Raw genomic sequence first — 12,489 nt, 5'->3', positions numbered from 1 at the left:
CAGGCTGCTCTGCTTTTCCTTTGCTTGCAACCCTGCAGTGCAACGCAACATCAACCCTGTACAGTGAAATTATTCTCACTGCAAAAGCCACATAAACCCTGCACAGTGAAATCATCCTCACTGCCCATGGCGCTGGCCCTGGCAAGTCCATGAACCCAGGCACCGTGCCCAGCAAACGCCACATCCCTCGTGACGTACTCCCTGCACCCAGTCTGTCACCAATGGTGTCCTCAGAGAAACTTTGATGGAACAAGGACGAGCCCTTAGCCCAGCTGTGCAGCCGAGGGAGGCTGCGGTGCAGGGAGGAGCCGTGGAGGACCCAGAGCAGCACCTTGCCGAACCCGGGGCGCAGGGGCTGCGCTGCCGCTCCCCGAGTGCATTTCCCCCCGGCAGCCCCAGGACACTGGCAGGACGTGACACGGCTCATCAGCGTCAGCTCACGGATACAGAGATGAACCGCGTCCGAAGAACACATCTCTCTGGAAAAGCCCAGCAGAGCTGACTGAGAATTACAGCCCGCCCGCAGAAGTTTAAAACCGAATCAGCCTAAAATGCCTCAGACATCGTTCCCCGTTACACTCGCTGACATCCTCGTAACAAAATCCCACATGTTAATTAAAAAGCCCTATAGAAATAGGAATGCTCTCCGCTCGGTGGTACTGGGGGTTACTAAGGAAGGCCTCAACCTTATTTCTTTCCTCCAAGCCCTGTTAGTTGTGTTTTTATTTAATTCTGGGGGACTTTGCCAAGGGGCCAATGTGTTAATCCTGACAGTGGGAAGCATCCCATAAGGCCAGAGAGGTATCACTGTCATTGTTATTTAAGGCACGCTACGTTGGGATTAGTTTTGTATGAGCACCTTATTTATGCCTAGAACAAAACCCAGATGTTAAGCTGGGGGACACGGTACCTAGCCAACACCAAAGCACTGCTAAGGAGACGTGCAAGCTCCCACTCACGCCAGGGGAAGCAAGGCAAGGCAGAACGCAGGCTGCCAGCCACCGCTAATCCCTGCAGACCCTCTGCTTTATTCCAAAACCCCAGATGAAGAAATCTGTCATCGGAAAGCAGAAGTCACAACCAGTTAAAGCCCCGTCAGCGGCCTTAAGGAGTTGCTTCCCAGAAGCGGTGACAGGCGGGGGAATCGTTCCCTGCAGGTTTTGGGGTTTTATATCAACGTGCAAATGAGAATGATGCAAAACTGTACACACATAAGTAATAAATGCCAGTGGAAGAAAGGAAGGACAGTAGTAACAAGGACCTGGACCAGAAGACAGAAAAGTCCATTCTGGATCCGCAGAAGAACCTAAATATTGAGGAACAGCCCAGGAACAGCAAGGTTTAGGCAGGAGCTTGGTCCAAGAGAGTTACCCTCGGAGGGAGGTCCGACAGTACCACTGCAAGGGCAGGAGCCGAGGCTTGGTTCAGACAGCAGTCCCGACGGCGCGGGGCTCGTGGGGTCCCGGTACGGCTGGAGGAGGATGGCCTGGCACGGCGGGCACACTCCCAACATCTGTCACACCCCTGCCGCCCTGATCCCGTCTCACCGTCGTCTCCAACCCCTGCCCTCGCCTCTCCTGCTGCGTTTTCTACTGCCCTCACATTTTCTCTTCTCCGCTTCCCGTGGCCCCAGGAGCTCCAGGTTTTCAGATCCCAAAGACATTCTGTTCTCATTACACATTTCCTTTGGAAAGCCGTTGTTGTTTGCAAGCCAGAAATATTACTCAGCATGCTATATAGTGCAACGCTAATGAGAATTAAATCGATTCATGAAAAGTACCTGCTCAGCATGTTTATTATCTATTTTTCAAACATAACTATATTGGATTCCAGCTTTTTTCCCCAGTCCCAATATACTGTCCCTTCTATGAGTTACGTATATAGATAATGTATAGTTACAATCGCTATAAACTATCTAATCTATATATTCCTAAAGTCTCTGTCTAGCTCCAGAATGGCTTAATCAATTTTTGTAATTTTTTTATTAAAGAAAAATTTCATACAGGCAGCTAGATGGATATTTCCTTTGGGATCCGAGCTTATGTGCCAAGCTAAAAGCCAATACGATCTGAAACAGCCCTGCTATAAACCCTCTGAAAAATAGAAAAACCTCATCGATATGACAGATATGCCACTATAATTAAAGTCTTTGGTAACAGACATTATGCAGCCAAAATATTCTATTTCCAGCTGCAGCATGGATCAAATTTTGACATCCTACATTAAGTAGCGGAGGTCTCTCTGGCCTCACAAAGCACAACGCCCCAAAGCTTTTGTTATTATCATTTATAAAAATGCCTCGTCTATCTGGTGCGACACCGGTACCTGGCGAGTACTGACCCACCTTATTTCACTCCTTCCCGCAGCATCCCGGGCCAGCCTAAGATTTTTCTCCATGCTCAGGAGTCTCGTGCTTATATTCTTTACTGCCAGATATGAAAGACTACAACACATGTGAACCCTGAACTTCCAACGAGATGCTCGATGCAGAAAACTGGCTCTCCCAGGGAAAGAAAATGGGTCTTGGCGTACGCTCAGCTCCGGTGGGACCGCAACCCAGCCAGGAGCGGAGGGAGGCTCCCAGCTCAAACATCTAAAGAAAATATGTTAAAATTATTATGTTAAAATTATGAGGGCGCAGCCAGCCCGTGGCTCTGAGCCCTGCAACGCTCGTGCCTCTTCGGGAGGGATTTCCTAACCTTTGCATTTTCACCATGTGAAGTACATCCTACAAACCCAGACAGGTTTTTCAGTCTGTTCCCTTGTCCGCAGAAGAGCAGTTTCCATTTACATCAACTTTCCTGGTCAGGACCAAAGACTGAACAATTTGGGAGAACAGAACCCCCAGTTTCCATAAGGAGAACTGGGATCATCCACTAATGGAAGCACAAAGTTGATCCTCAGAGCAGCTAAAAGATCCCGTGGCTTACAATACAGCTCTGCTCTACAAACTGATTACGTAAAAATGGCACCATCTTGCTCAGTAGCACAGCTCCTGACGTGTATCTGGAGAGACAGCTGCTGACTTTATTGAGTAAAATAAGATTTTACTGTATTTTACCCCTGCTGTTCCCTACAGATAACAAGCCAGAGGAAGCACGATGGCATCTTGCATTTTGTGTGTGCGTAGAATAAACTATATTTCTCACAAAATTTCAGCTGCCAAGTCACTTTTGCAAACGAAGACAATGGTTACCCGTGAAGGTAATCTACACGGACGGTAATTGCCACAGAGTAATTAAGGGCAAAGTACGGTCTGCATCTTTAAAACGACGATGCAGGAGGCACCAAGCGCCCAGCCGCTCCCCAGGACCATGCCAGCTTGGTGCACTGGCAGTTACAAAAATCCCATTTTTGCTTAGAAAAAAGAGCCGTTCTCCACCGGCAGTCTGAAGCGCGCTTCACACAACTTCCCTCTGCACTGGGAGGGAAAAAAAATTCCCTTTTCAGAAAAAAATAAGACTTTAAGAACCTGGCATTTTTTTCAGATATTCAGTTCAGTCTTGGCCATAATCACACAACAGACATGACCACCTCTGCACCGCGCGCAGGAAAACTGCCTGGGCAGCCCCAAATCCCACAGGTCACCTTAGAAACAACCACATCCCGGTACATCTCACCCGGTAAATTCCTGGAAAATCAGATCATCGCAAAATCTGTGCCACAGAGCAATGGGAGAGAAAGATTGCACGCGACTGTCACGTATCCACCCACCGACCGCGCACCCGGGGGACGAGGCTGCAGCGACTTCAGACCTCGCCACTCTTCCTCTCGTTTCCAAACGCTACTGAATGCAAAAGGCAGCAGTTACTCTTCTGCCTAGAAATGAAAACACCGTAATGGATATTTAATAGCTACCTTCAACTGCGAGAACTCCTTGTGCCAGTGTCCCAAAATATACAAAATAAGAGACAGGCTTGTTTGAATAGGAGGCGGGCGGTGGCAGCGGGGGGAGACGTGTAGAATTTGAGTGTGAAGCTTAAAAATATGCTTTCACTTAAGATGGTCAGGTAGGCACGTGCCCGCCAGCCCGGGGCTGGTTTACGGGCAGCGATTTTGTGCACGCACAAACCCCAGAACAACACCACCCCGGGCGGGGGGGACGGAGGAGAAGAACCATCTCCTGACCCACCGGGGCGACCGCTGCCCCGACCCCGCTGCCGGCACGGACAGGCGCAGAAATCTGGAAAGAAATTTGCTTCCGAACGCTTCCTTTTCTGGAGAGGAAGGAGCTGATCTTCGGGATTCGTGCAGAAGAGCCGGCGCATCTCCTGCCCCGCTCCTGCCGCTGCCCGATCCACCACGCTTCTGCCCCCGCTGCCCTCCAGCACCCCTGAACACAAACCACACAGGCAAATACACCTCCAGGGTGACATATTTAATGAGATTTCATTCCAATTTTAATTTTATTTTTTTTTTAACAAGCAAAATATTTTAAACACAGATAAAACTGTCTAATACCCACATTTTTATTTTCTAGAAACGCCAGTATTTTACATGGCGTCGGAGCACGGCTCAGCGAACCAGCGGTGACACATGAAGCCGGGGATCTTCGCTCTGCCATTTCAATCCACTCGTTGCAGCCTAACAACAAAAAGCTTTCGTGTCCGTGAGTCCCAGCGAACACGTTTCCACGTGGGGCCAGCTCGCATACCCCTGCCCCGCAGCGCCCCGGACGCTGCCCTTCGCGCTCCTCTTCCTCGCCATGCAAAAACGCCCTGGCAGCCACAGGGCTCGTGCAGGGAGTTGCTCGCGCCTTGGTCCACACTGCTCCGTCCTCTGAAAGGCTGCTCTCGCCCCGTGCCCGTGCCCTGCGGACCTTGTGAAGGCAGGGCTGTGACTGCAGGAGGTTCGGCTCGGGGCATCGCCCAGCCCACCGGAATGCCGTCCCGTCGGCCCACGGACTTCGGAGCTGGTTTGGCAGACCATCACCTCCTAAAGAAAAACCTGGCTTGTGTTTCATGCTCAGAAGATACCCCGAGGTTTCTGTATAAACGCAGATGACCATGCAAACCCTAATTCTGACATCCTTACTTGTGCGCAGGGAGTCTTCTCGCTTCTTTGGACCTTTCTGAAAACTCATCCCATTTCTTCCACATCTCCTCCTTTGTCCTGGTGCTTAGAGCAAGAGCAACCTTCGCTTCAGCCCGGCCTCCACCAGCAGTTTGCTCTGTAGCCCTGGGTAGGTCTGTAGCTCGTTATCCAGTTCTGTAAGGAACATAATAAAACCAGACTGCACCAGCTAACAGCGCCTTGTGCAAAACTAGGGTTGCTTAAAATGTTGCCGTGTTTAGGTGAAAGCGCCAAAAAACGTTCAAAGTATTAATTCCTTTCTGTCGTGACTGAAGACAGTGGGTTTGCCTTTCTCCCGGGCTCTGGCAGCAGCTGGCAGAGCTCTGCTGACATGGTGAGGGAACACAAGCAAAAACGTCTCCTGGGATGATGAAGGTGCCACATAAATTTGAGCAGATTTTAGAAAGTCACCAAGAGCCACAGCAGCTGTAACTCCGTTGGGAATACAAAAGGGGAATCCACAAGAGGTGGCCGATGAAGAAACAAATTAGGATATATTTTCCTGAGTTCTGAAGCTTCTAAGAGGCTGATGGGAACAACAACCAAAAACAAGTAACTACAAATCCTGCCACAAGAGGGGATTTAGCCCCATCCTTTCAAATCATCCCCCTGGCCCCGGCAGGACAAACTCAGGCCCACGCACATGTTAACTGCAGCGTTGCTGCGCCCGTCAGAATCTGTTCCCCATCTCCCTCTTGCCATGCAAGAGCCACAGTCTCTGCAGACGGTCGCTGTGGATTCATCAGCCTTGCAGGCAATTCCAGATCATCAATATGAAATTGCTCTCATACTGCTATGATAACTTACTCTGGAAAAATTTCAAAGAAAAGAATTTGACCTGAAACCTTCTTATTTGCAGAAGCAACTCCAAAGCTTTCTGTAACCAAACAGTAATTGGGTTTTTTGACCACAAACAAGTGGCTGATGACAGAAGCACCGTTCAGTTCTCTCTGCAGCAGCACCAATGTCCGACCCTTGCGCTAACGAGGTATTGTCTGTTCTTGACAAAATTGACAGCAAATAAAATACAACACCACTTCTCGCATGGCAAATCCCTGCTTGTTCCCCAGCCTTCTCCAGTAACGCACTGGCATTTCTAACAAGTGACAGTCATGCCACGCTTCCTCTGCCGTTTGGAAACCAGGAGCGCGGTGATTTCGGAGGGTTCGCTCTACAATGCCACTGCCTACTCGGAGACACAGCCGCCCCGCGCGAGGCAGAGGGACCGCTCCCGTTTCGGTGGGAGCACACGCATGCTCTGCTCTGCGTGTCGGGTCGGGATTCCCGTCAGTCCTGCACAAACTGTGCTCACCACGGGGTACGTGACATTCCTACAAGTCCCCAGAAGGCTGAAGTGTTGAGGGTACCACAGGGTTTGGTTTTCTCCCCGCTGGCAAACTCCCACCTCGCATAGCGCGAGACAAAGATAAGCGCACACCATCCTCGAACACGTAGGACCAAGCGCCTGTCGGCTATCGAGTAGCTACCCCCCAAGCCAACAAGGACTCCACTTTCCACTGACACCCCAATTCACCCAGCACGGCGCAGGCAGAGGCCATTCCCAGCGCCCCTACCCGTGCTTAGGAACCCACCTTCCCGCATGATGCCACCCACCCCGGAGAGGACCCCCACCCCTACGTGAGCTGTGGAAGAGCTTCCGCAGACTGATGGCATCTCCATCAGGACCTTGCCCGCCACCATTGACGGCATCTCAGTGAGGGTCTTGCTGGCTGCACAGTCTTTGCCCATCTTCACACACGGCTGCCAGGAGAAGCCAACCTGCAAGGCTGCAGCCAGAAAACAGCTCTGCCAGGGGTACCAACAGAGAGGGATCACAGACACGTTCGGTGCCTCTAGTCTTGTGTGGGGCAAACCGAAGCATCGTGCAAGTCTCGGCTTTGCTGGAATGTGGCCACAGACATCTCATTCCCATATACACAATCCCTTTCAGCTCCTGAAGAGTGAGTCAAAAATTAAAAATAAGTGGGCTGCTCAAGGCACTTTTAGAATTCCCCAGACACCTTAAAAAAGCCTCCTACTGTGCATTACCTAATTTTTACATGACAGAAGCAGAAAATTTCTTCTTTCATGATGCTATTGTACATATCTTTCCACAATGGTATTACTGTGCGTGTGTGTGTTTGTGTGTATATACCTATATTTGTCTTCAACATCTCATAGGGGAAAGTGATAAGCGAAGTAGTTCTTTCAGGAGACTGGCTCCTAAGAGGGGGATGGCCAGCAGTTTCACAGCAGGTAACGTTGTAAAACAGGTATGAAAAGTTAACAGAAAACAGACATTTCAGCTGGTCAAGAGATAGCAGCACTAGAAATATTTTCAGTGGGTCTCCAACCAACTTGTGTTTCTGCCCCCCATTAAAATGAGAGTAAATATGTCACTAGTTTTTCAGTGGACATTTACCGGATGTTTTCCTCAGCTGCCTTTTGTATCCCTTGTATTTAAAATTATATACTTGAAAGTAAATTTAAAAGGAAAAAGGAGATGAAACCCAAGAAACTCTCAGCTTTGACTGTTACTTTGTCTTCAAATCTATTGTGCGTTTCAGGCAGTTTTCTTCTGAGCCCACAAGCCATATGTATGTAAATGTTTGAGCAGGGAATGAAGGATGCTGCCCTGCCAGCGTGCAGCTCTACTGAGATTTAGCTGAGTGAGGATGATAGGTTTCTGTTGCAAATACATTTCCAATGCTACAAATAAAAACATTCCTCTGAATAGAGTCAACAGCAAACCGGCCAAAGAAACCTGTCGGCATTGCTTTCGCCATCCCTGGGACCCGCAGGCTGGGAGGGGTGCGATCCTGCACCCGTTCCAGCCCAGAGACTTTGCCGATGGACTTCTCGCTACCACAATGCACTGGCAGTGCTGCGGTGGCTTTGCCGGAGCCTCGCCGGTGTCGGACCGTGAGACCAGGCGATGCTCAGAGAGCCCGACCCGCCGCGCAGACCCGCAGCCTTGGACCCAAACCCCGCCTTACTCCGCGTTTCTGACAACAGGTTTGGCATCAGTCCCTGCTACTGCACCCCGGGTTCAGGCTGCGGGAGAGAAGGGAAGGCTCTGGGAGCAGAGATAAACTCCTCGGCACGAAGCCTCGTGGTTTCTGGCGCTCTCGGCAGCAGGGAGCAACCTCCGGTGCAGAACGCATCACCTGCGCTCAGGACTTCAGACAAGAGACCCCACTGCGGAAGCAGCGGTCTGCTAACCTGTTTCCCAGCAAAAGCAATTGGAAACTCTCAGAAGATAAAAAGATAATGAACAAATAACCTTCACAGTAGCCAGCGCTGCAAAAACCCAAGGTTCCCCTTTGTGTAGACTGCCTGTTATTAATGATCCTGTCAGGTCTCCTAATGAACTTTGTGCTTCATGTGGAAAACGTGGGGTTTGTCCAAGAGCATAGTCAAGAGCTCGTTTTAATTTGTTTCCAATCTGACGCAAGAAAGTTCTTACATTCTGAATCTGAGAAACCACATTTTTGTATTTATTTTCTCACATCTCCACGTTCTTGTAGTACTACTGAGGTTTGAAACAAAACACCACTGTCTTTTCAGGAAAATGCTTGATGCATCAAGCAATGGCAAATCATTAATTATTTCAAGTCTTTTATACCACCACTGACACCACGCTGAAGAATTTAAAACATTTCCTCAGACAAGCAGCTCAGTCACAGCAAAACCGCAGCGCAAGAGCATTGCTTCGTTTCTTCAAAGCTTGCTTTATTCTAACAACGGCTGCAAGGCTGCCTCGCTGGCAAACGGCTTCGCATCTGCGTTTGGAGACACGGAGCACAAGGTGGTAAACATAAATTAAATAAACTGCTAGACCAGACCCTTGCCATGGAGATGAACAAAAAGCCTTCGGGAATGGCTGCCCCTCTCTGCCAGCCAAGCCGCTCCCCGGGGACGCGTCTCGGGGCAGTGACACCCACAGGAGTGGGGTCCCCAGCACCCATGGCCAGCAGTCAGCACAATGCCAAGGGACAGAGCACTAATGGGCATTGCTGCCTTCTCACATCTGACGGTCCCCACGCTGCAAACTACCGCCTTTATTGCTTTTAAAAAGTGCCTCTGTGGCATGTAATACTATTAAAATATAAGCTTTTCTGAGTCAAGAAAGCCCAACATCTCCATGGTCAGGCAGCTGCTGGGAGCCCCCGAGTCCTGGCAAGTGGCTGAGACCCGCAGCCCTGCTCGCCGGCAGACACAGACCATCCCCCGGAATCCAGCGGAGACAGACGCTGGGACAGCGTCCTCCCCAAAACAGCAAACTACTGGAATACACAAAAAAAACCCCAGCAACAAAACCGCTTCTGGAGGTGCTGACCCAGCTGCCCTGACCCCCTGCACATGCCCCCTCTGCCTGCAGCAGCTCTGTCCCCCCAGCACCGTCCCTGAGCCCACCGGGGCCGGGGACCCAGGCACGAGCTCTCCAGGCTCCTCCGCCTGCTCGGATGGGCTGTTCGGGAGTGAAAATTAGGGCAAAAGAGAGGGAGGATTCATCCAAGCTCAGACAATGAACTGTTCGTTCAACATGGGAATATGACCAAAGTAAACTTCAGATAATCAAATAAAAAAGGCTTTATTTAGAAACAGAATATTCAGGTATTATCTGGCAGCATCAAACCCCTGCTCACACGCCTTTATCAAGCACAGCCAGAGGTTAATTTTGTTGACAGGTTTAACCAGTGCCATTACCTCAAACGTAAATAAGACCTCTTAAAATCAGCTCTGCCTCCGAGTGCTTCTTTCTTTTCCCCAGCAATGGAGAAGCCAGACGACACATCAGACGGGCCACACTTCAGGGAGGGTACAAAGCCCCTCCACATCCCCACACGCTGCCGGGGTGAGCGGCACAGGCACATGGGTACAGCAGCAAAAACACACGTTACAAACTTCCAGCGAGCAGCTTGGCTCCCCAGATGTGTGCCGTGATTAACAGCACTGCGTATGAAAATGATGACTTATGCCTTGGACAGCTTCTCCGTATTTAAGTAAAAATAGAAATACATAAATTAGAAACAACAGGCGTAGAAACAGCCTGGGTGAGGAAACACTATGGATCTCAGCAAGACGTGAAATATCTGCGCTCGTGAGGGAATGACCTTCAAAACTCATTCACCGCTCGCAGCCTGTACGGTGATGGTTTTTCTCACTTGCGAGACATTATACATTCCTACTATGTACGCTTTAATTTTGCACGGACTATAAATACTTGGCTTATAAGGCAGCAGGAAAGCAATAGAAAACAAATATTTAACTGGGGTAACCTTGATTGTGAGGGTAATACGAGCTAATTCTTTATACCTTAGGTCATGCGTGCTAAATACGAGGATTCACTATTTACTATGCTGAACATAAAATAAGCCACTGAAATACGTGATCAAGCGGTATTTTCTCTTAAAAAAAAAGACATGCAAAATGACGACACCTTGTTAAATTATCTTAAGGACAGAAAATCCAGATTTTTCTTAACTGCATTGCCTACACTTTCTCTCCCAAACTACAGTTTTCCATTTAATTCGTATCAAAAACCACCTCTGAGAGACAAATTAGTTTTGCTTATGCAAAATAAACTAGGTTGCCGTTATAGTTGTTTACTGGGTCACACTTTACAACCCGGGGGGGGAGGTGAGGGAGGAATGAGCGGCATTAGCATTCTTCAGCCGTTATTTGCACAAAACACCGTATTTATCTATTTTAGACGATTTAAGCAAAAATGACGGTGCCTCCCATAGCCTGCAGCATTCCTCGGTAACCATTCTTTAGCATTATCATTTAAAGCCTGTTTCCGCCTGTAAATGAAAAGGTGCTCCCTCCTCCTCGGAGTTGCAGGACAGGGAGAACGGGGGAGACCCAGCGAAGGCTGGAAGGTGGGAGTTGTTGCTATTCACATCTTGAGTCACCTTTACTCAAAACTCTGCCCTGAATTTTCCATTGCCTACGGACTGGGCTGAAGCCAGCCGATACCAGCAGGAAGAGGCGCGAGTGCTAGAGCGGACAGGTTTTCGGCGAGCTCCCTTGCAGAGACTATGATAACTGCAGGAACGAAGAGTAAAAGCAGCCGGAGCCGGGGATGCTCCTCTCAGCCCCCCAGTCACAAGGTCCCGTTACCTAACTAGTTGCAGCGGAGACGGTGAGCGTGTTTTGCCAGTTTTTAGAAACACGACATCCCACGGTCTCTCCGCGCCGAGCCACGGCTCCGCGCAACCCCCGGCAGCGAGGCAGCAACCGGGCGGGGGGCGACGGCCCCGGGTCCTGGTCCTGGTCCCGGTCCCGGTCCTGCCCCGGCCGGCACACGGGCCGCGGGCAGCGGCAAACGCGCACCCCGGCCCCGCCGCTCCGGGCTATTACAAAACCCAACCGCTCATTAGGGCAGAGCTGGGCGCTAATGAGGGGGACAGCCCGGGATGCGGCGGAGGCAGGGGAGAGTCCACCCCTGCCCGGCAGCATCCCCGGTGCATCCCTGCCCAGCAGCATCCCCGGTACTTCACTTCGCGCCGAAGTCCTCCCCGCGACGCGCGGAGCCTCCGCAGCCGGCGGAGGAGGGCGAGCACCGCCCGGCTCCGCGGGGGCACGGCCGAGGCTCTCCCCGGCCCCGGGGGTGGCCGTGCCGGGCTGCCCCTGCCCCGCTCCACCTCCGGTTGCGCTCCGGGGGCTGCGGGCACCCCCGCGCCGGGTGACGGCGGGCGGCTCTCCGCGCCATCCCCGCACACCTCCGCGGCGGAGGAGGGGGGCTCGCAGGCGGGAGGCTCTGCCCCGGGGCTCCGCGCCGCCGGCAGCCGCGGCCCGCCTCCCGCAGCGACGCTCCGGTCGCCTCCCGAGAGCCGGGGGACCGCGGGCGGCGGGAGCCGGGGGGTGGGGGGTGAGGGGGGTGTCCGCCTTTGTTCGCGGCGGCGGGGCAGGACCGAGCCGCCCCCCCGCCGCTCCGCTCCTTTTGTCTGCCGGCTCCGGGCGGCAGCGCGGCGGCTCCGGGGGGCAGCGCGACCCCCGGCGCGGGGCTGTCCCGCCCCCCCCCCCCCGAGCCCCGCGGGGCGCTGACCTGGATGGTGCAGGTGTACTCGCTGTCGTCCAGCAGCCGCACGGTGCAGTTGTACTCGCGGTCCAGGTTCCTGCTGCTGCCACTCATCCACCTGCTCAGCATCTTCCCGAGCCGGGCGGCGGAGCTGGGCGGCGGAGCGGGCGGCGGAGCGGCGGGCGCTGCCGGCGGAACCTCCGCTCACATCCCCGCTGCCGGCGCGGTGAGGCGCGGTGCGGTGCGGTACGGCGGGCGCTCCCCCCCGCCCGGTTCGGTTCGGTTCGGCTCGGCCCGGCCCGGCCCGGCCCGGCCCTGCCCCCGCTGCGGGCCGAGCGGAGCTGCGCGGAGCAGCGCGGAGCGGAGCGCAGTGCCCGGGCCCGGGCCGC

General features: G+C 52.5%; 1 protein-coding gene across 3 annotated transcripts in view; it reads right to left on the bottom strand.

Annotated features, from left to right (window-relative positions):
- Positions 1 to 12,273, bottom strand: part of FRMD5 (FERM domain containing 5) — a 113,432-nt gene extending 101,159 nt beyond the window's left edge. For all 3 annotated transcript variants that reach the window (XM_050903624.1, XM_050903626.1, XM_050903625.1), the window contains exon 1: positions 12,128 to 12,273. In XM_050903624.1, coding sequence (XP_050759581.1) covers positions 12,128 to 12,229 — 102 coding nt within the window. In that variant the 5' untranslated portion in view covers positions 12,230 to 12,273. The remainder of the gene's footprint in view (positions 1 to 12,127) is intronic.
- Between the last annotated feature and the right edge of the window lie 216 nt (positions 12,274 to 12,489).

This window comes from Gymnogyps californianus, chromosome 11 (genome assembly GCF_018139145.2).
Source record: "Gymnogyps californianus isolate 813 chromosome 11, ASM1813914v2, whole genome shotgun sequence".
In the NCBI taxonomy this organism is placed as follows: Eukaryota; Metazoa; Chordata; class Aves; order Accipitriformes; family Cathartidae; genus Gymnogyps; species Gymnogyps californianus.
This window is presented reverse-complemented; position numbering and strand designations above follow the sequence as displayed.